This window comes from Pelodiscus sinensis, chromosome 2 (genome assembly GCF_049634645.1).
Source record: "Pelodiscus sinensis isolate JC-2024 chromosome 2, ASM4963464v1, whole genome shotgun sequence".
In the NCBI taxonomy this organism is placed as follows: domain Eukaryota; kingdom Metazoa; phylum Chordata; order Testudines; family Trionychidae; genus Pelodiscus; species Pelodiscus sinensis.
In genome coordinates, this window is record NC_134712.1 from 220,435,744 (window position 1) to 220,459,335 (window position 23,592).

General features: G+C 42.4%; 1 protein-coding gene across 1 annotated transcript in view; it reads left to right on the forward strand.

Moving 5' to 3' along the window:
* Positions 1–23,592, forward strand: part of MALRD1 (MAM and LDL receptor class A domain containing 1) — a 439,697-nt gene that overhangs the window by 58,575 nt on the left and 357,530 nt on the right. The window contains exons 12-14 of the mRNA XM_075922485.1: positions 10,936–11,112; positions 14,810–14,921; positions 18,920–19,066. Of these exons, the coding sequence (XP_075778600.1) occupies positions 10,936–11,112; positions 14,810–14,921; positions 18,920–19,066 (436 nt within the window). The remainder of the gene's footprint in view (positions 1–10,935; positions 11,113–14,809; positions 14,922–18,919; positions 19,067–23,592) is intronic.

A 23,592-nucleotide genomic window follows, 5' to 3' on the forward strand; every position in this document is an offset into this window, starting at 1 on the left:
TAGTGTGAACGCTGAACACTCCCCAGTTAGCATTCAGTATGATTCACATATACAAAACACCCTAATATTGTAATTGAAAATAATCAATGTAATGTTTGACACATCATCAAAATGCGTCATCAGAATGTTTTGAAAAGAAGTAGAAAAATGGTACAAAAAAGGAATGGTTTGCAGTGCGGTGTTAGGGAGGGAGTCTATGCCTGGTTCCTTTAATTTTAGGGTCAGTTTATGCCAATTCAGCCCTTTTACCTAGTTCAAAGGGGCTGGAGTGAACATCAGGATCTGCCTCTTAATTTTTGTAACTTTACAGAGTCTAGTGAAGAATCAGAAGTTGAATCAAAACCATTCTCTGAGCATCTTCCCCATATATAATAGAACGAGGGCCAGAATGAGGCTATAAAACATTGACTGTGTAACCTTCCGCCAGGTGAAGCCAGCAGAAGCCAGGGCCAGGTTCAATATCTAGGAGTTCTTCTCAATCCATCCAATCAGAATTGGCTCGAGCCCTCCCCAGTAACCTGAAAATTTCACATATCACCTCGAGTGTCTCTAAGAGGCAATGATTCCCCACTTGCAAGCACAGGGTCTGAGCATAGAAAATAAATTTTTAATAAAATGGAGGGAAGTAACTTGACATTAATTTGGGAAAACACCTCAAACAGGTGGTCATAAACAACCCATGAGTAAAAGTGCCACCCCAAGTGGTTTGGGCCGTGTCCTTTTCCTCTCCAATTCTTAAGTCCAGCAGTCTCAATGTCCTCTTCAAATGCCCAGCCCTTCTCTGCACTTCTCTCATAGTTGCTATCATTGATCAGTACAGACCCAGAGTTTAGGGTTGCATGTGCAGAGTCCACCTCCCATCCTGGGGTGGGGGTAAAGAGGCATCTTACTCACCATCTGCCTGCTCACTGCTCTATGCTGCCACCCTATTGGTGGCTCATGGCGCTTCTCTGCCATTGCTCTGGTGGCCACTTGTTGCACCTTTCTCCTGCTGCTCGTGCTGCTGTAACCCCACACACCTGGTGTGGTTACCATGCAGTGGCATTTAGACCACAGCAACAGCTAACATCAAGAGACTTCTACAGCATGGGCTGGGAGCCAGCTAGCTTTTAGTTCAGAGGGTAGAGGCTCATATATCCCAGGTTCAAATCCACCTGGTGGTGGTAACTGCCTCTGCGGCTGTCAGTCACCATCTGCTGCCATTTACTTCTTGGCTGTGAGTTCTGTCTGTCAGTCTCAAGTAATTTCAACTCCCAGTGATTTCAACTCTTAGCAAGCAGCGTAGAAGCAACACAACTACAGCACAATTAACATAAGGAAGAGGCCTTATAATAATGCCTGTTTAGCTCTGTTCTTTTAAGGGCTCTGTTCTTTGAATAGAGGGATGGGGAAACAGGTCAAAACAATCCAGGCAAGAGAGGGTATGTATTCCTGGCCAGAATAACCTTACCTCATACCTCTTCTCTCACAGAACTCTGAAAGTTGAACTTCTACTTAGCAAGGTTCTTTCTGCTAACTGTGAGCACTTACTTTGGAACAGTTTAGCACAATATTACTTTTCTGTATTTCCACAAAATTATAAACATTGGTAACCATATTTCAGCTATCCCTGCATTTAATACAAACATATCTGGTGTTGGGTCATAAATTAAGTTGATTACAATGAGTAAAATACTACTCCATCTACTGAATATCTAACAAATCTAAGTAAAGTAGGGGTAAACTATATTTACATAGACGAACATAGGATCTTCCCCCCTTCCAGCTAGAGCATTCCTTCAGGTCCTGCTTTGGCCCCGAAGAAACTCCTGGAGGCAGGTTGCCTTTCAGGGCACAGGAGGAAAGCAGGTGCTGATATATCCTTTAGTAGGCTTAGCCTGCACTCCTTATGTTGGGCCAGCCTGATGGCTGATATTGGAGAGAGGGCCCTGCTCCATCTCCTTCACAGAGTTTGGTGCAGACATGGGCAAACTTTTTGGCTGGAGGCCACATAAGGAGATGGAAATTGTATGGAGGGCCATAAATGCTCACAAAATTCGGGTTGAGGTGTGAGAGGAAGGGAAGGCTCTGGCTGGGGTTGTGGGCTCTGAAGTGGAGCCAAAAATGAGTCCAGTTTGTGAGAGGGAGCTCTGGTCTAAAGTAGGAGATTAAAGAGTGTGGGGGTGGGGGAGGGGAGGGCTCTGGCTAGGGTGTGAGTTCTGGGGTGGGGCCGGAAGTGAGGGATTTGGAGTGCAGAAGGGTGTTCTGGGATGGAACCGAGGGGTTCAGAGGGCAGGAAAGGAGTTTCAGGGGTGTAGGCACTAGGCTCCCCTTACCTTATCAAATAGCTCCCAGAAGCAGCAGCAACATGGCCCTCTTCTAGTTGGATTTTATATGGAGGCATGGACAGGTGGCTCTATGCACTGCCCCATGTCCACAGGTGCCATGGATTCAGCTCTCATTGGCCACAGTTCCTAGCCAATGGGAGCTGCAGGGGTGGTGCTTGGGGCGGGGCAGCACACAGAACCCTCTGACTGCTCCTATGCTTAGAAGCTGGAGGGAAGACATGCTGCTGCTTCTGGGAGCCATGCAGAGCAGGGCAAGTCCCATACCTCACTCCTCATCGGGAGCTCAAGGGCCAGATTAAAATGGCTGATGGGCTAGAAGCAGCCTGCAGGCCATTGTTTGCCCACTCCTCATTTGGTGTCACAGATTACATTAAACTCACTGAACTATAACTCCCCTTTTGTACAAGCAGAGCCGGTCTTAGGGGAAGGCAAGCTGGGTTGTTGCCCGGGGCTGCCATTTTCAAGGGGCCGCAGACAGAGCCGGTTTTAGGACCTCCAGAATCCTCCCCCCAGGTTTCCCTAGTTATCTCCCCGTAACAAATGTTACCCTCTGGGCAAGCCAGGTGATCACCTGGGGCCGCCAATTGGTTAGGACCGGCCCTGTGTACAAGAACTGGGATTGTGTACAGCCATTGTACATGGAAGCTCCCAGCAACTGCTCCTGACCAATGTTCCCTTTAATTTTTTCCACCCTTGTGCAGAATACATTTTTATGTGCACTGAGTCATGTAGGAATGTGAACCACCAGTAGAAACACAAACCCTAGCTATGGATGACCTGCTCATCAGATGGGTGATATTTTCATCTCTCTTGAGTGGTTGCACAAGCACACAGCTTACAGAGAACACTGTTCCCCACTCCCATTTTGCACAATGATGTGTTGCAAAGCATAACAGCCCTGCCTTTACCAGACTTGCTCTCACCAGTGTTTACAAATCATCCCTCTTTAGCGTAACTTTCCTCCAGAGAGGTAGCAAATGGCAGTATTGCATGCCAACAGGCTTAGGACATAGTCTCCTACGGTAAATTAAACCAAAGTTGAACAATTAGTTGTGATATTCATTTAAAAGAATTTTGAAAAGCTTGTGAAAGCCCAGCTGGTTTGGTTTCTCCTTTGTGAGCAGCTTTGTAAGGAAAGCTAAACATGGAAGTACTATTAATACAATATCCAACTCTCTTTGAACTATTGTGTTGATACCTATTCAAAGAGATCAGCAGCTGTTTAAAATAAAAAAGTAACTATAGTATCATGCTTCACCTCAATTGCCCTCGCTCCCCAAAAAAGGTCTTTTTAGTAATACTTTTTAAGATTGTGCTTTGAGTATGTATTTGGATTTCCTGGATTCAACAGAAATCAGTGAGAGGCTATTCCTTATCCTTATCCAGATGCAAGTTTCAAAAGAGAACAGACTCTTTGTAAGATGGCAAGCCTTGTTTCCACCATGTTTTCACCACACCTGCTTATTTCAGGAAGGGGCAGGGCAGAAGATGTTTAGGAGGTTCAGTAGTGTGTTAGTGTGTCACTTGCTCTGTGAATAGGAATGTGTCATGTTGCTCTGTATTGGATGTCCCACAGAGAGCATGTAGGGATCTAATATTATTAATTGCTTTGAGGTTTCCTTTAGCTCAAGTCATAAAAACTGTGTTTTGGGGTCAAAGACAAAGGTTTTATATTTTGCCTTTTACTGGATAGTTGAAACTTAGAAGGAATATAAGAATCCATTTGTAGTTGTCAGCTAACAAGCATCTTCATTTAGCTCGAAGTAGCGGTCTGTGGCTTTGGAGCTTTAAGGGATTTCATGTCCTGCATTTTTAAGTTTACATGGCTCATTTTGGAGAGGATGTAGTTTTTCAAAAGTTGAGTTTATAACAATGGTCCTTTATAGAAGGTTGACTGTGATTTCCCTTGTAACTTAAAAAGGGGAGAGGGAATATATTCTTAAAACTTATTAAAGGATGATTTTTGAATTTGCAGTACTTTAGGCACAGCAGAAAATTTCAGAGGAGCCATTTAATGTTTCTTTTTGTGTTCTTCCATTTGCCCAGTGAAATCACATTATACCACAGATAGAGTTGGATATTTGCTCATGCAACACACAATTCTCAAAAGCAGGAACAATGACATGTTTCAGAAATTGCTAATTTTGAAAACATAGCAGTTCTCTAATTAAGCTAACAGACATAAAAATCGGTAGAGCAAAAAATATTTCTGACAGTCACCTCTGACATGGGCCATGAATTTGACAAAAGTGAAAGGAAACTCTAGGACCACAGATTTTGGGACAGTTTTGGAGTACATAATTTTCATCGGATTTGGCTATGCTATGAGTTAATATAAGGAGCCTATGTTAGAAGAAGTGAATCAACATGGGTGCTGGTTTTCTGGCTTTTTAATGTCTGACCTGGATGTGATCAGTTGTTAAATTCTTCAAGTCTATTTTTTTCAACTTTCTACATGGATTTTAGGATGTACAGCTTTACTCCATATACAGATGTGATAATATGTCATAAAAAAGATTCCTCTTGGACTCTCAGTTCTCTTACACTAGTGTTTCCCTGCTGTACATTTAAAGAAATAAGATTTATTTGATCTTTATGTAATTGAGTTTATACACATAGTGTAATACATTTCTGGAATTTTGGCCCTACTCGCTATAAGTAATGCAGTTTCATATCTTAGTTCAGTTTAGATTGTAGCTTTATGACTGTGATAATTTAATTAATTATTTAATGGACTAAATAGCAGTTCCATATGCCTTTACTGCAGTTCTGACTAGCCTCTTCACTGATGCGTCCCACCACAGCCAGCCTTCCATTTCCCTTCATTACTTTGGTATTGTAACCGGGTAATTCTTGAGAGTTCTAAATGTGCATACTTGTTATCGGTAGGTTTTAGAGGTGTGAATGGGTAATTGGTTACCCTCACTGAGTAACACTTTGTGAGTAATGGTTAACTAGTTCCCTGGGAGCAACCTTCTGCCTTGGCCCGCCCCCACAGCTGACCACAGCATGGGGTTTACAAGCTGGCAGCCCAGGCCCAGCACAGGAGCCAGAAGAACTAGAGCCAGCCCCAGCCTTGATGCAGGGTCCAAGAGCCAGTCCCAGCCCTGGCTGCAGTGTGGGGGCCAGAAGTCAGCAGAGCCAGCCCCAGTGTAGACCACCAGGGAGTGGAAGCCCTATGAGCTGGAGTGGTGAGATCCCGCTTATATGATTAACTGGTTAAATGTTAAATTAATTGATTAACCGGGATTACACTTATTCTAGATTATTACAGGTCAGATGATAAGACGTGCCATGTATCTTAAAGCTCCCTTCTAAAGGCACTTGCAACTCTTGCTGGAGTCGATGGGAGCTGCAGCTGCGCAGCAGGTACCCATAGCTCTGAGAATTTGGTCCTCAATTGACTAGACTGATGTGGGGCCTTCTATTAGGAGGAGCGATTGATGATAGTCAGGTGTGTGTTTGTGCAATCCTGTTTATTTACAAAGAATGTACACTAAGCTCTTCTCATGGGGCGGGGGACAGGCCCTTTAATGGGGAGTCAGTTATGGGCAGATGGGACCCTGCTTTCTGAAGGCCTATTGGGAAGTAAATAAGTGTACCAGGTGGCTGCTTAATGGTTAATTAGTAAACAAGCACCTGGACCTAACACACAAATGATGTCAGGTCTATGTGGTCCAGGAGAGTTGGCAACCTCTTTCTCCCACAGCTTCAGTGCCCCACTCTGTACAGAGCACCACTTCCCTGCCCCCTGTGGTGGGGTACTGGTGTGGGGCTGCACCTGTAGGGATGGCCCTGAAGAAGATTACCCCACTTCAGTTAGGGCAGGTGCTTCCAAGGAAAAGAGGCTTCTGGTAACAAGGGGCTAATTAAGAGAAAGCAGTTCCACAGCCAGAGTGATCCCAGGGAGGGAAGTAGGAGCAGTCGAGGAGAAGAATGTGGCAGGGTTAGTTACCAGGGCTGACTCAGCAAAGAGCAATATGTTGTGGGGAATAAGCGGCTACTGGCAGATTCTCCCCCCCTTTCCCCCCTGCCCTACAGAGGCTGTGCCTCCAGATGAAGAATTCAATTTGAAAGTGCCCCAGTATTAAAGGACTGTGATGGAAAAAACAATGAACCCCTATATGGATGTCTTTGATGTGGAGTAGTTGAATGAAGATCTTGCTAATACTTTGTGTTGGTCTTTTCTGTTAATAACTGAGGTCCTCTAAAGGAGGTCCTCTTCAGTACTTGAAGACCTGCTTGGACTTATTTAGGCCCTAGGTGAGAGGAAGTTAAGGCAGAACTCACCCATAAATCTGTCTTTGACAGCAAGGGGGCACAGAAGAATGGCCTGCACCATGACAGTCCACCTTTCCCTGAGCACAGTGGAAACAAACAGACAGTTTCCTTGTTTTCTATTTTCAAGCCTGTTTTTCCAGTCATTGCTCTGCTCAAAAAACAATACTCTCTCTTAGCTTCCTCTCAGGGCTGCATTCATACTACTGCTCCCGTCTTCTTGCTTTCCAGTCCTGTCTGCTGCTGATATGCATAGATGCAACTAAATTAATGCCCCAAATTCTGTATACTCAACCAGTCCTTGGGAAAACCTTCTTATTGTTCCTGAGTTAGTTTTTGCTCAGGCCTTACTGTGTAGCCCAAGGAACTGGTGTCTCTTAATTCAGCTATTTTATTCCATAAAGAGGCTTAATTGTTTCTTCCATTTAGGCAATGTTTACACTACAGACTCTTGACAGTAAGCTTATACTGGTGAGAAGTGTGATGAGATGTGATCCCTGACAGACCTAGGTATACTGGCAAAAGCTCTTTGTGTAGACACAGCTTAAATCAGCAAAACTGCACTGTACAGGTTTCTTGTTTTGCATGGAAGAACTGGAATAAACTATATAGATAAAAGTTCAGTTTTGCCCATATAAGCTGTGTCCATGATACGAGCGCTAACTGGTTGTCAACTGACGGTCAGGGCAGTGTGTGTATGTATGTTACCGAGAAAAGGGTTTAACGTCCGTGACTTTACTGCTAGGACCGGGGTCCCATCGCAGAGGGCAGCCAACAGGCTGACAGACGCCCCTGTTTATAGGAAGAGCTTATTACACCTCAGATTTTAGCTGCTAGGATACAGGATCCCTTCGCAGCAGGCAGTCTAGGGAAGACTGAGAGATGCCCCAACGGATCTGTCACCTGGGAGTGACATGATCCAAAACGCCCAAGCTCTTCCTATACCTGTCCCTTATGACCAGCTGAAGTTCTTTTAAATTGTGCTTGGTTCTGTTACAGCAACTGAAGGAGTCAGGTTAAAACTTAAACAGTTACAGGTTTATTAAAAAGACTTATAAAAGCATATGGTTACAATGGCTATTGCTCTCTTTCTTAACTGCTAGCAAATATAGATCTTAAAAATGGTTACAAAGAAAATAAAGATAGAAAATAGAAATAATGGTATCAAGTGACAGCTTAATCTTTAAAGAGCTCTAAGTCTACATTTAAGTGTACATTTAAGACAAAGGACCACATCCAGGTACAATTTTTACCCCCTTCTGTGCCTCTCGACTCCAGCGGGTCAAGCCAGGGCCGGTCCCTCAATTCCTAGGAAAGACGAATACAAGGTCGGCGTCCCCATGGAACCTCGGGAGGTCAAAACACCTAACCCGACCAGCAGATAGATGGTAGATTGACACTCAGAGTAAATGTGCTGCTGGACCCATCTTTATACCCCTGGGGGCCCGTGTCCTCTTTCTTACCTTAAGATGTACTGGTCCGTTTTGTGGCGCCAGTTCTTACAAGCAAGTTTCAAATAATTTACACTTGGAAGAGAGGAAGATAGCTAAATTAGGGGTACTAGACAGTTTTTTACTGGGCGGGAGATCCTCACCCCACGGATGGCTGTGTGTTCGTATCAATATGGGTTTTAGTCAAGGGCACTCCTCGGCAGTCTCTTGGTCAGCAATTGGCATATCTCTGTTTACAGCCATTCAGAGTCACAGCAGCCTGCATATCCTGAGCCTCCTGCTCAAGGCTTTTCCTGCTCTGTGTGCCCTGCATGGTCCAGGCAAGCAAAGATAGATGTTACAAGGGAGGTTCCTGTCTGGCTACACTGGTGTGGTATGTCCGCATATATTAGCAGAGTGCTCCTAGTGTAGTCCTGGCCTTACCCTCTGTGAAAGATAACTACCCCATCTATCAACTTCAGGCAGATAGATCTGTGATTGCCAAAGATGGCATGCTGGCAATGAAGCAGTGCTTTCCAGCACAACAATGCTATGTGGTAGTGAACCTAAAATGGGTTGAGTTCTTTAGATCTATTTGCTTACAGCCTATAATTTAAGACAAGATCAACTGGAGAACATTTTCTGTGTAATCTGATGATCCAAGAACCCCCGTGGAAACTTACCACTAAGGATGCAAATAGAACTGGATAAGAGACTCTTTAGCAACTAGTTATATTCACCAGCTGAGTATCCTTTCATTTGTAGTGAGAGAAATTGAGTATCTAGGGCTTGCAGAGAATGGAGGGCTTTGCAGTTGGGGGATTTTAGCCTTTCATTATGTAAAAAAGTGGAAAAAAACTTATGAAAAGAAAAATACAAATTTTGTTTCCTTAAAAATCTTATTTCTCTCCAATTCTTGTGGTCACAATGGTATTTGGAATACTACTCAATGAAACTTATTGAAACTAGGTCAAGCTATATGAGTCATTAATCCCTGTTCTTTCTAGAGGGTTAAAGAGTTCTGTTTTCTGTCTTCCTGGCTTCCATGCCTTCCACACCAGTTTTTCCAGTTGCTTCCATTTCCACCCTGTTCCCTGTTGTCCTCACTTCCTAGGCCATAAACTTGCCATTGGATTTCAGTAGCCCATCAGAATAATTAAATAAAAAACCCTCTTCCATAATTTTCATCCCTGATGGTTTGCGTGTTTGGTTCTGAAAATTGAAAAGCAGATGAAGAATGACAGTTCAGATGGTATTTTATATTTTTACATCATTCTCTGACTTTCCTTAAGCCTCACTTAATTTGCCTTTTCAAATATTTTACCTGTGTCTCAGGGTAAAGGTTCGAAAACAATTATTCTTTTTTTAGGAGCTCCAGAGAAGGAAGAGAAATCATAGATATTGATAGGTTATGATGGAAATATATATTTAATATCATAGGTACATATTTATAGTAGCTTTACCCTTTTGAAACAAATTGCCATCCTTTTGGAATCCTTTAAGGTATGCCTGATGCATTATGACTTAAAATGCAGGACAATGTAGCACTTTAAAGACTAACAAGATGGTTTATTAGATGATGAGCTTTCGTGGGCTAGACCCACTTCCTCAGATCAAATAGTGGAAGAAAATAGTCACAACCATATATACCAAAGGATACAATTAAAAAAAAATGAACACATATGAAAAGGACAAATCACATTTCAGAACAGGAGGGGGATGCAGAGGGAGGGGGAAGGAAGGAAGGTAAGTGTCTGTGAATTGATGATAATAGAGGTGGGGAGAGTGGGATGTTTGTGAGTTAATGGTATTAGAGGTGATAATTGGGGAAGCTATCTTGGTAATGGGTAAGATAGTTCGAGTGTTTGTTCATTCCTTTTTGGAGAGTGTCGAATTTTAACATGAATGACAGTTCAGAGGATTCCCTTTCAAGTGCAGATGTAAAAGGTCTTTGTAGCAGAATGCAGGTGGTTAAGTCATCGAGAGAGTGTCCTTTCTCGTTAAAATGGCAAGAAACTGTTTTTTCTTTGTGATCTTGTCTGATATCTGTTTTGTGGGCATTAATCCTTTGGCGAAGTGTCTGAGATGTTTGTCCAATGTACATAGCAGACGGACACTTTCGGCACATGATAGCATAGATTATATTTCTGGATGCGCAGGAATATGTATTCTAGATCTTATAACTCACTTGGTTAGGTCCAATAATGGTATCAGCAGAATGAATATGTGGACAAAGCTGGCAACGGGGTTTGTTGCAAGGGAAGGTACCAGGGTTGGTATTAGTGTGGTATGTCCTGTGGTTGTTGGTAAGAATCATCTTGAGGTTAGGTGGTTGTCTATAGGAGACTATGGGTCTGTCTCCCAGAGCCTCTTGGAGTATGGTATCCTGTTCCAGTATAGGCTGTAGTTTATTGATAATGTGTTGGACAGGTTTAAGTTGGGGGTTGTAGGTGATGACAAGTGGTGTTCTATTGTTGGTTTTCTTGGGTCTGTCTTGAAATAGATGGTTTCTAGGTATTCGTCTGGCTCTTTCAATTTGCTTTTTTATTTCTCTGGGTGGGTAGTTGAGGTTTATAAATGATTGGGAGAGATCCTGTTGTGACTATTTTCTTCCACTATTTGATCTGAGGAAGTGGGTCTGGCCCACGAAAGCTCATCATCTAATAAACCATCTTGTTAGTCTTTAAAGTGCTACATTGTCCTGCATTTTGCTTCAGCTACCCCAGACTAACACGGCTACATTTCTATCACTATTCTGCATTATGACTTGTGAGTGTGTACACAATACAATGCAATGCAAAGTTATTATAATGCAGTGATTATAATGCTGTAAATCTATATTGAAATTGCTGTACATTGGCAAGCTGCCCAACTCTTTTAATAAATATTTCTTTCAACAGATAATGTTTTGGTATAAGTTATCACTGGATTCCCAGCTCTCTGTCTTTAAGAGAACTGTCCTTGGTAAGGATTTGCAAAAACTAGGCGACATAGCAGGTTTCTCCAAGAGGCAGTGGACTAAAGCAAATATTCTTATAGAAAGCAAACCAGAGGAGATGCCACCTTCACCTTTCCAGGTAACTGTATTGGCAATTACATTTTGTTTACAAACAGGTATTTCAATATGGCTTTTAGAATTAATTTATTTTCATGAATTAAAATATTCTTTGCTCACACTTTTATAAGGAATTACTTTAAGCTTTTTCTATAGATGTGGAAATTAAAGAGGGATGTCAGTGTTTCAGAAGTTTATGTATTAAAATCACACATTTATGATAGTCAAGTACTAAATGTGCAGTATAATAAAAATGGTACCGTTGTAAAAAAAGGTGTATATTATTTTGTGGTGTGTTAACATTAAGACATTAAGGATGCATCTAGACTGCAGCTCTTTTCTGGGATAACTCTGGGATATCCTGGAAAAGCTATGCTGTGTCTAAGGAACGCGTCCACTTTTTCGGAAAAATTTCCAAAAAAGCAGATGCGTTCTTTCGCCATCTCCTTCTTTACAAGGAAGAAGGGACAGCTCGAAAGAGAAGGTTTTTCTGAAATTTGGTGCCGTGTAGAGGCGCCAAATTTTGGAAAAGCCTCTTTTGAAAGAAAAGTGGAAAAAGATACGCAAATTGTGTAGCCTAAGTAAGACATAGGAGGTAATTGCTCTGGTCAGGCCTCACTCTACTGTGTCCAATTCTGGGTGTCACACTTTAGGAAAGATGTAGACAAACATGGTAAAATGTTGAGACAAACCTGTCCTATGAGGAGAGGAAGGAAAAAATCATGTTTAGTCTTTAACACTGAGGGGGACATGATACATTTTTAAATGTGGAAAGGGATGTTATAAAGAAGGTAGTGATTGATTGTTCTCCATGCCTACTGAAGGAAGGACAAAAAAGTAATGGGCTAAATATGAAGCAAGGGTGATTTAGGTTAAACATTAGGAAATACTTTCTAATTAGAAGAATAGTTGAACTCCAGAATACATTTCCAGACTAGAACCCTGACCACTGGAGATTTTCAAGAACAGGTTGGATAAAGACCTATCAGGGTGGTCTAGTTTTACTTGTTCCTGCCTGATCACAAAAGCTGGACCTGATGACATCCTAAATCTGTGTGTGTGTGTGTGTGTGTGTGTGTATGTGTATGTAATAAATTTCCTGCAGGATGACAAAGTGACATCCCCAGGAGCCCTGACCACGTGACTGCTCTATGAAATGGGATGGTGGTGGCTCCATGCCTGTGTACTCCCTGGAGCACCGTCCGCCTGCCTCTGGACCTTGCCCCCAGCCTGCCCGGCTCATGCTTCTGCTGCGCAGCTTGGTTTTGTGTGGCCTGGGCTCAGGTGCACTCTCCCAGGCCTGCTGCTGCTGGGCAGGTCTTTCACTAGTTCTCCAGAGTGGCCAATTTGTTCTCTGAGCGTGTGATGGAGCAAAGCTGCCCCAGCAGGCCCCTTCAGAAACGCTGAGCAGGGGGCAGGCTCTGGCTCCTGCTGTGATGCCCAGCCCAATGGTGCTCCTGGGGAGGAGGGGCATGCAGCTTGATGAATTCATGGGGGGGTGTAGGATGGGAAGAAGGGGAGATAGGATGTATAAGGGGATGGGTGGTGTGGCAAGGGGGGATGGTAGGATATAGGAATGGAGGCAGGGGGATGGGCAGTGTGGAGGTAGAAATGGGGAGGGGTTAAGGAGGATGGTGAGTGCAGGAATGGAGGCAGGGGGTTCAAATTGAAGTACAGGTTGCGGGTGGGGGAAGAGTTGGGGTTGGCCAGGCCTTTGCCTGGCACCTATGGGGGGAGGGGGAGGAAGGAGCAGGCTGGGGTTGCACACCTTGGTCTGGCCCTCCCCAGCTTCAGGGAGAGCCAGGACTGCCTACCCCCGAGACCGGGGGGGGGGGAGGTTAGGAAGTGTAGCGAGCAGGGGGCATCACCCCCTAGTATTTCTATAATTCTGTGATTACATACTCAAAAATTAGCAGCTAGTGGTGTTGGCTACATGGAGGGTGAGTGCAGGCTCCTGGACATTTTAGTCAGTAACGATTAATACTTGCAACATTGATTGCCCTCCAGGCTTTAGTTGGACTTTCACACTGTTTCATACCTGCCTTTAACTGGATCAGGAGTTCTCAGACTTTGTTTCTCTGACCACCTTCTGACAACAAAAATTACTACACAACCAAGCCTGAGCCTGCCCAAGCCTCACTGTGACGGATTGGGGTAGGGCAAAGCCCAAGCTTCACGGCCCTGGGATGGGGGTGGGTGGGGAGGTGAGGCAAAGCTAAAGTCCAAGAGTTTTGGCCCCAGGTGGAGGGTCCCATAACTTTATCCCTGCCACTCAGGGCTAAAGCCTTCAGGATTTGGATTTGGTCCCAGAAGTTTGGGCTGTATCTTTGGCCTTGAGCAAGTCTAATGCCAGCTCTCGTGACTCCAATAAAAGGGAGCTGTGACTACTTTAGGTTCCCAACCCACAGTTTGAAAACCACTGAAATAGATGTAAAAGACAAATGTTGAATTACTCACCAATGCTCCATCTGTTAAGAAAACATGTCAGCTGAATACTCTCATCTCTGGATATGGTCAGAAACTGGCCTGTAGTAATACCCACCAATAGGACAAAGGGCCAAGTTGAAAGTTAAATACTCCCCAGAGCCCTGATGCATCAGCCTTAGGCATTCTGACTATATGAGTGGGACAAGACAATCTCCACTCAATCACATATTGATGGGACATAATCACACTTCATCACAAGTCCTGTATGATTTTTAGCAGCATTTGCCTTCTGGAATATGTAAGAGCAGACCGTCAGGCAGATTTGCCCTGTCTTCTCATAGATTTGCATTACTTCACCAGCAAAAAGTAGCTATAAACTTGGTGGATTTAGCCATATGAAAATTCTCCCTGCATGTGGGTGCTTGAGCTATATGGTACTGCCATAGTAGCTCCTACACCACTCTTAACTAAATTGTCAAGAGTGTGCAATGTCCCAGTGATTCTGCCAGTTGGAATGGCCCCTTGGAAATGGTTTGCATTTATTTTGGATCAGGCAGTTGATCTGTGGTACTTTGAAAAATTATCCTAAGGCAGCTCATGTCTGGACAATTTCATGAGCATGTCCCGTTTCATAAGCATGCTATTCAGACACCCCTCCCCCGACTATTTGTATTATTATGAAAACTTTTTAAAATAAAGCTAAGAAACTCTGTTTCACATACATTATAGCCTGAATCAGAGGGCTGTAGTTAAGCGAACCCAGTATGGCCATTCAGTGACTTCATGTGTCAAATATGGCTTCTTTATGTGCTAGATGGCAGGGAGTTGGGGACATTGTGCATTTAAAAATATCTTCATATTCACACTGTATGTATTTCTTGTATGGAAATGTCTTACTAACTTCAGCAGATGTGGTCTAAATGAACTCATATCTCAATTAAATTGAGTTGTAAACCACCACATTTGGTTACCCTGAATAGCTCATTTAAAAAGACATATAACTTAATGGTTCTACGAGGAAGACAGCACATTCAGGAAGTGATGATTATTATTGCTTTTGTTTGAAACAAGGTTCCATAACTCTCTGTAAAGGTAGTTATGTCTTTGAAAGTTGAGTTTTAAGTTTCTGACTTGAGTCTTACAATACTAGTTTCAACCACATGTTTTTCTGGTTAGTGACGTTCTTCAAAACTGTGGTGGCATTTACTCTCCATAGAGATACCAGGTATGATAAAGAAATTATATATCTTTTTATGTCAACTTTAAGGGTATTTATTTCTTTGTCATTACAGATCATTTTACAAGCCACTGTTCTATCACAGAATGCCACTGTTGCTGTAGATGACATCAGTATAACAAACGAATGTGGTATTGCATATAAATCACTTTCAGAGAACAGCAAAGGCAAGTGAAATCAAAGCAAGCAAATTTAAAAAAATAGGCTTGAAGGGCAAAATGTGGTGTCAAGCTAATTTTCTTTTTCATGGTTTGTTTTTCTTTCACAAACAATATTCTTTTAGTTGATGTCATTTTGTGGTTTCCCTCAAAAATGACTTAAACAATAAAATAAGTAATTTATGTGTAAATATTTTAATCTTTCATGGATAACAAATTCCAGAATAATTTGAATTATTCATTACGGAAGTGCAAATCAGAAAATTCATACTTCAGAGTACTGTGGGCTTTTTAAAGTCAGTAAATGTAGGAAAAAGGATGCTACAAAAGTAGTTTTCAGCTATATGTAGACATTATGTTGTATGGTTCAGCTCCTCAATCAGTGCATATTTGCATACTACTGATGGGTTTCAATTCAGTTATGCCAATTTGTACCAGCTGAGGATTTGGCCCTATATTCATGCATTATTACATTTCTTCTACTTCCTATATTTTATATGCATACTCTAAAATAAACTTGCCTCCTAAAAAGCCATTAAAGTGTTTGTGGAGGTGATTTGACCACTCTTTATACGGGTGTTAGGTGGAAACTAGAACAGGACATAGGGTCTAGCTGTGACAGTGCATATTCTGTATTGAAATCTTTCATCTTATGTCTAATATGAGTTTCTACAGATAATTTCCATTAGAATCACAGTGATCCAAACTGCAAATGGATGGACACAAAGTATTATTTTTTTTATAAAACTATCTGCATCATAAACATATATAGCTTGGTACTTTTCAATATAAATATATTCATTAAATAGAGTAGTATTACATGGCAGAATGGGCATAGATAGTTTCTAAGGAAGTTATGGATGGTTGGGAGTACAATGCAAAAAACCTGAATTTCTTCAACCCTTTTCTGGAAAATATATGAGAGCGGGAATACGGACTTGTAAGTTTTCAGATGCCTTCCCTGCTTCCCAAGTTACAACCAAATATTGCACTGTATTAAGACATTTAGGAATTAATAGAAGCAATTCAAATAAGAAATAGAAAAGGGCTTGTTTTTTTTAAACTTCCTACTTTCATATCAATCAATTAACAGTGTCTTTTTTTGGATATTTACGTTTTAAGGAGGCATTCCAAAGTCATGATGAGATTAGTTGATGCAACCAAATCCTTTCACAAACTAAAAAAGAAAAATGACCTTTTTTTTTTTTAACATTGTAGCTGAAATAAAGTTAGCACATTTTGGGTACCACCTACTTTGAAATTTGCCTTGGACTCTCTTCTAACACTATCTTGTTAACTGTGCAACACACAACACCTGACTTCTCGGAATTTCCTTATCTAATAAACAAGAAACATTATGATTGGAATCAAGAGATGCAGTTGCTAAACTGATTTGTACAATGCACAAAATATTAAGTGCAATTTTTGCCCTTGATTGGCAGAGTGAAAGCTATATGCTGTTAAAGTATTCATGAGAAAGATGTCCTGTGCTTATTCACTATAAATTGCTGACTTTCAATAGGAGTTGACCATTTAACTCCCTTAGATGCTGTTGTGTTAATTTTTATGGAAAATAAGGGTCCAGATAGTCAAAGATGTTAATATGTCTAAGTCACTGTACAACACTAAATAATTAAACAATGCCCAGAAAGATTGGCCTGCTTATGGTAATGGCAACAATCCACATTAAAAATATTGAACCATTTATTAAAGCTAGAGAAAGAAAAAGCAGTTAAAGTATTTGAAATGTAAAGTATAAAATAAAGTATTCATTGTAAGAATATGACTTCCTTGGGGACAAAACAAGATAAACACACACACAAGGGCACAGCAAAGATTAAAAAATTCAACTTCTGTCTCCTGTGACAGGAGCTTGCAAGGACAATCAGGATCAGAATGGGGTAAAACATAATCAGGGTTCATGCCAGCATGAATATCGCAGGTCAGAATCCAAATCAGGATTCAGGGTCTGAGTCAGGAGGCAAAGTCCAAATTAAGCTGAGGTCAAAGCCAGGAGTAGCAAATGATCAGGGCAGCTACTGGAGATCCACACTGGACACTTTCTGTATATTCCCTGTATTTCCCTTCTTGGTTTATAGGGAGAAGGGAAGCTATTAGGAGCCATGAAACTGCTGCTTATCAGATGCCTTCGGGTGGGGCTTTCCGTGCTCTGTGTCCACAGAAGGTTGTGGGTAGGGAAGCACAATCTGGTCAAGGCCCTAGACTTGTGAGGCCTTACATCTTGTGTTGACTCTCACTTGCCACCTTGTTTTTGTAGCAGCACTGAATTGTTCAAGGTGTGGCTTTTGCTGCCCCTTTGGTCATAGGCTCACTACACTGTTGCAAGAGAGACTGTATTGGCTGGCTAAGCTAGACTCTTGTTAAACAGCAGGGGGAATAGGAAAGAGAGGAAACAAGTTGTTAGGAAGGAAAATGACACAGAGGAAGAGGTGATAGCACGAGCCTAAGTCTCTCATTCTAGTTACTGTTTAGGGTTTAGTTGAAGCTCTTGGAATTGGTGATGTCATCTGGGTCTCTACCTCTTTCCTGGTCTGGTCAGGCCATCTGTCAGGATCAGAGGCCCAACAGTGCCATGAAGGCCCAACAGTGCCATGTTGGTTTGTGGGGTTCCAGGAGGTTGAGGGGGAGGCAACAATGACACTGAAGTTCAATCCATTGATCTTCTAACCTAGCACCAAGTTTCTCTTATCCCCACATCTTTTTTTAACACTTCCCCCCCAAGGGGGAAATGTGCAACATAGCCCATCCCCCTGATTATTTTATCCATGAATTAGGCCTAATTTTGCCAGGCTAATTTTGGTTCATTTATTTCTTATCCGTTTTCTTTTATTTACCAATCATAGTCTTAACCTGCTCCTTGTATTGAATCAGTAGACTTATGGTTGGACTGATTTAATCTTCCCATCTTTATCTTGCTTATTTTTATGAGCAAGTTTATGTGACAGGCTGAGTTGCATTTTTGTTATCTTGGACAACTTAGGGCAGGTCTATACCACAAATTTACATTGGCCCATGTGCACCAATTACACTTTGCTGTTATAGCACGTCTATTAAGGATGCTCGATGATGATGATGAGAGAGTTTTCCCATCAGCTTAATAACTCCATCTCCCCAAATAGTGGTAGCTATGTTGGCGAGAGAAGCTCTACCATCATGAGGGTTAAGGTCAGTATAACTGCATCACTCAGTGGTGTGAATTTTTCACACCCTGAGTAACTTTGGGTATGTCTACACTAGCGGGGGTAATGTAGTCATCCGCAATTGCAAATGAAGTCCGGGATTTGAATTTCCCGGGCTTCATTTGCATGAAGCCGGCCGGCGCCATTTTTAAATGCCGGCTAGTTCGAAACCCGTGCCGCGCGGCTACACGCGGCACGGAGTAGCTAGTTCGGATTAGGCTTCCTAATCCAAACTAGCTGTACTCCTCGTGGAATGAGGAGTACAGCTAGTTTGGATTAGGAAGCCTAATCCGAACTAGCTACTCCGTGCCGCGTGTAGCTGCGCGGCACGGGGTTCGAAGTAACCGGCATTTAAAAATGGCGCCGGCCGGCTTCATGCAAATGAAGCCCGGGAAATTCAAATCCCGGGCTTCATTTGCAATTGCGGATGACTATATTACCCCCGCTAGTTCGAACTAGCGGGGTAGTGTAGACATACCCATAGTTAAACCAAAGTAAGTGTGTACTATAGACCAACTCCTAGAGTTTAGCTCTCTGCACATCAGTGCTTTTGAAAAACCTTCTAAGCTCTTTTAGGCAAGTGTGTAATCTATGAGCACTCAACGCACTTATGAATGTCGTGAAAATAATAATGCACAGGTAGAAGGCTGCTGTCATCTACAAAGGAGAATAGCATTAACTGGATTTCTAGTTCACTTACGATGGTGCGAAAAGGTCATTTTATATAACTGGTTCAATCTGTGTGCACTGTTAAAAATGTATATGTTAAAAAGAACATCTCGTCAATTTTTAATTTTCTTTTTAAAGGGAAAGCAAACCTTACAACCACTGAATCTTCATCCCTTTCTTGTCCACTGGGTTTTTTACCATGTGAAGATGGAGCCTGTATTTTGTCTGACAAATTTTGTGATTTCACACCTGACTGCTCCAATGGATATGATGAAGCCAAATGTTGTAAGTGAAAAACATATTGACTAGTAACTCATGCTGTAAGGATATTTATACGTACTCACTGGAAGTTTTATGGCCTGATATTCATTACTTCATGAGAGTTGTTATGTAATCAAGAATAAAAAGTATGGAGATGCAGTTCTTTCACTTTGACTAGGTCTAGACTACAGCTCTTTGTCAGAAAAAAGCTATGCAAATTGCGCTCCGCTATTTCCGATAGCTTTTCCGGAAGAGGCTTTTCCACCATTTGACCTCATCTAGACAGGGCCAAATGGTGGAAAAGCCTCTTCTTTCGGAGGAGCTCTTATTCCTCATAGAACGAGGTATGCAGGACTCCCCAAAAGAGTGGAAGAACAAACGTGGTCTCTGGACGCAGCGGAGTTTTTCTGGGATACTTCCAGTACCCATTGAGTCTGTATTGATGTCCTTTTGTATTGTAACAGCAGTTGCCCTGTTAAAGCTTAAAACAAAAAAGCTGCACTTTGACTTATCAGCAGACCAGAGCTGTTTAAGAGAGTATTTCATTGTCCAATGCCTGTGATGTAAAGCACTACATGATGTTTTATGCTGAGAAAATTATTACTATAGCAGTCAAGGCCTGATTTTTCACACATCGTTGCACATGACTAATTTTCACACACAAATGCTACAATTGAATTTACAAATCTAATATTTATGCATCAGCACATCCATTTAGAGCCACAACTGGCTGCGTGCAGATAGTTATTCAGTTTTCAGAAACAATCATTGTTGCATATGCCATCTTTTAAAAATTAGGCCTTGCTGTTAACTTAGTTACTAACCATTGTTGTTATACAAGCCCATGAGCCATGACAATTATGCCAAGTTACTGTGCATTTGCTGATCTTTCCAAAGGGGGTACTGCTACAGATCCATAGGCTCAGTGTTGCAACCTCAGCTTTGAAACAGTCTCTAGGAAGTGCCACAGCCTCAAGGAACTCAATCTTCCTTCAGGTGGGCTGTGCAGCCTCATTCCCTCCTAAGGCAAGAGAGGGCAAGAGAGCCTTAACGGGCTAGATGCAGCCCCCCAAACACGTTGATCTGGCCCCTGGATGTCCTGCCACTCCCTCACCCCAGGCCAATCAGCACCTAGGGATGGGGGAGCGTGCAAAGTCTCCTCCCTCACCAAGCACCACATGCCCCTTGCAGGGCGGGGGCAGGGAGCGTGAGACTTCACACGCTTCCCTCCCCCCAGTCCCTGATTGACATGGATACTTGGGGAGCGCGAGAAGTTTCCTCCCTCTGCCAGGGGCATAGTTGCCTAGAGGGAACGCTGCCAGGTGGCAGTTTTCTTGGGGAGGGGGCGCGGGACAAAGACTTCACGTGCTCCCCCATCCCCAGGCCAATCAGGGTCTGTGGGCAGGGGAGCATGGAAGTTTCCTGGCCCTGCCCTTTCCATGGCAGCCCGGGACCACTTCAAAAATTTGTGAAGTGGCCCCCTTATAAAATTGTTGCCCACCGTGTCCTAAAACCTGGTCAAAGCGCTTAGGTTGAATTTAGCTGAATTAGGTCAATTATCTAAACAATGAGTCCCTACTACCAAGCCCATTCCATCATCTTTAAGGGATGCTAAAGTTGATTTTGGTACTCCTGCTTTTCATGAGGACTCACACTAAATTCGAGCTTGCATGGTGAACTATATGATAGTGTAGATGTAGCATTGCAAAAGTTGTTGCTCTTTGGTCTCCAAAGAGGCATCCGACTGTGCCCTGCTGTGACCACTCTGGCTTGTGAGTACTGCTCTGCAGATGATTAGGAGAAGCCCTCAGAAAATTTGCATTTAATTTCCTTTGTGGACAGTGAGGCGAGCACACTGCAGAGCAGGCAGCACACCCGAACTGCACTCCTGGCCATGAGTTCCATGAGTTAATGTCCCATGAGCTCCAGTTCCCAGACGAGCACCAGCATGAAGTGTGAAGGAGCTCTTGAACCTCATTGAGGCATGGGGAGAGAAAATTTTTTTCTCTGAGCTCTGAACCAGCAAAAGAAATGCCAATATCTATGCGAAGCTAGCCAAGTGCCTGGTGGAGAAAGGACACTTCAGGGACACCCAGCAGTGCTTAGTGAAAATAAAGGAGCTGAGGCAGTCTTACCAAAAGACAAAGCAGGCAAATGGATAATCTGGAGCATCACTGCAAACCCTGATGCTTCTACGAGCAGCTGCATTTGATCCTAGGGAGGGATCCAATCAGCTTCCCAAGCCAGACCATGGAATCCTCCCAAGACACTCGCCAGAAGTGATGGAGAAGAAGGAGAATGGTCAGCAAGCGAGCAGCAAGAGCCAAGAACTTTTTAGAACCTTGGATCTTGATTACCAGAGGAAGGGGTTATTCCGCTTGTGTTTAAAAAGAGCAATAAAGGTGAATGTAGCATCCTTAGAAGTATTACTCTCTTGTTTCTTTGAAGAGCATTTGATTCCTTGTTAACATCTCAAATCAACTATGCACTTTGGAGCAAATGCCAGGATAGTCACTGCAGTTTTAGATCTGATCATTCCATTGTTGACAAGATCTTTACCTTGAGATAGCTTTTTGAGGAGATGTTTGACTTTGAGAAACCACGAGCTTCTCTTTTTATAGACTTTCATCCAACTTTCAGTTCAATTCAAAGCAAGTTTGTGGGACCTGATGAGGCATCTCATCATCTCTGGTAAGACAGAGTCACTGGCAGAAGAGCTCTATAATGGGATGGTAAGCTGCATTTGAGTCAATGGCTAATGCAAAGAGTGGCGTTCCATATCCGCAGGAATTCAGCTATGCAGTTTTCTGCCGCTATTGTTGTGGCTGATGGATAAGCTTGAGAAGGCCGCTGTTGGCATTGAACTGATGGTGACTCTGTTTCAAAATCTTGAATGTGTCAGTGACATTGTCTTATTGTCTCAGTTTGCTGAATCATTACAGCTGATGGGCAATCTGATCAGGCAAGAAGTGGCATTCATTGACCTGCTTATTAGTCGGTAAAATAAAGTCCCTGACCATTCCCATCAAACAGCCACTAGCTCCTGATTACAATAAGATCGGAGATTAACCTGTCCAGATGGGCTATCAAACAGATGACAGCTGTCAAATATTTCATAAGCATCATAGACAATCCTGGAGGATGCTGTAAGAATGTGGATACTCATAAAGCAACTGCCCTTTCCCAGGCTGTTCAGTGGTTTTTATGGGAATATCATATCATCAAACTTGCTACAAAGCCATGGATCTAATGTACTATACCTCTGTGTTGTGGAAATGAGAGTTAGTGCCAAGGAAAGCTGAGGTACACCAGATTGACAGTTTTGATTAATGTTGTCTCGGTCAGCTGTTACATATCAAGAGGCAGAACATGATTAGAAATGGGAATAGTGTAAGTCAAACTTTAGCAACCTCCTCCTCCAGCACTGGTTCAGTTTCTCCTGGCTTTCTTGGTATGAAAAGAATAAAATGGAAGATCAATAAATTCTGAAGTGTGTGTACCAGGGAATGTCTCCACATAAGCAGCTATCTCATGAGTATAGAACAGACTGGTGGTGTGATATGATTGCTAGTGGTGGACATACAGCCTTAAGCACCTTGCTATAGTTTGATCTGGAGGCACTCAGTGTGCAAGGAAGTCACTTCCTTTTAGATTTGCCATGATCATAATCACATCTCTGTATATGATGTTTTATTCATTGTAGTGTCCAGACCACAAGGGCTAGAATATTGTGTATACTATTTGAATTTGACACAGTTAACATGTCCTTGCTGAGAGATGTCATAAATGATTACAGTGTTGTGCTGAACAGGTCAATTTGTTCCCTGTTAATTGCAGGGTCAGTGCTAGTAAGTGGAGAAGTGCAATCCTGGTTTGTTCTGTGCAGTGTTTTGATGAAGCTCATAAATAGAACTGGGCCTGAATTTTACTACCAGGTCTGAATTCAGGATATGAATAATCCTGCATTTTGGAGGGACGGAATTTGGTGTTTAAGCTCTACCCATAAAGCAGAACTGAATTGAAACGACAAAACATGTTTTGAAGCAAGATTCTGGGTCTGGATCTTAGCTTTTGGTTCTGGCCTAAGCCACTTGCATCAGACTGCAATATTAAATTTCCTGTGGTGCCTACCAGACACCTCCCTGTTTGAACAGAATCTCAGTCAAAACTCTTAATGAGACAAGGAGCTTTAGTACATTATAAAAACTATTCAGTTTTAATATTAATAAAACTAGTATCTGTTATTAGCTAACTACAAGCAAACAAAAACATGCTAAATTCAGTTCTTGGGGTGCTACCATTGCACAGGGTGATGTATTTCTACTGAAGAGGAAGAGAATTTCTCATTGTGTTCCTTTGTAGATATTATTGAGAAAACTGTACCAGAGTATCACCATTCCAGAGCACTTCTAAATGCTGAATAGTATTGAAGTGCCTCACAGTACTAAATTGAGTAATAGCTCTTTACAGTCATCCCACCTTCATTTTATTCAGACTCTTGATCTTTAAAGGGCTTAGATTAAAACATAATCATTTTAAAGTACCTGGCA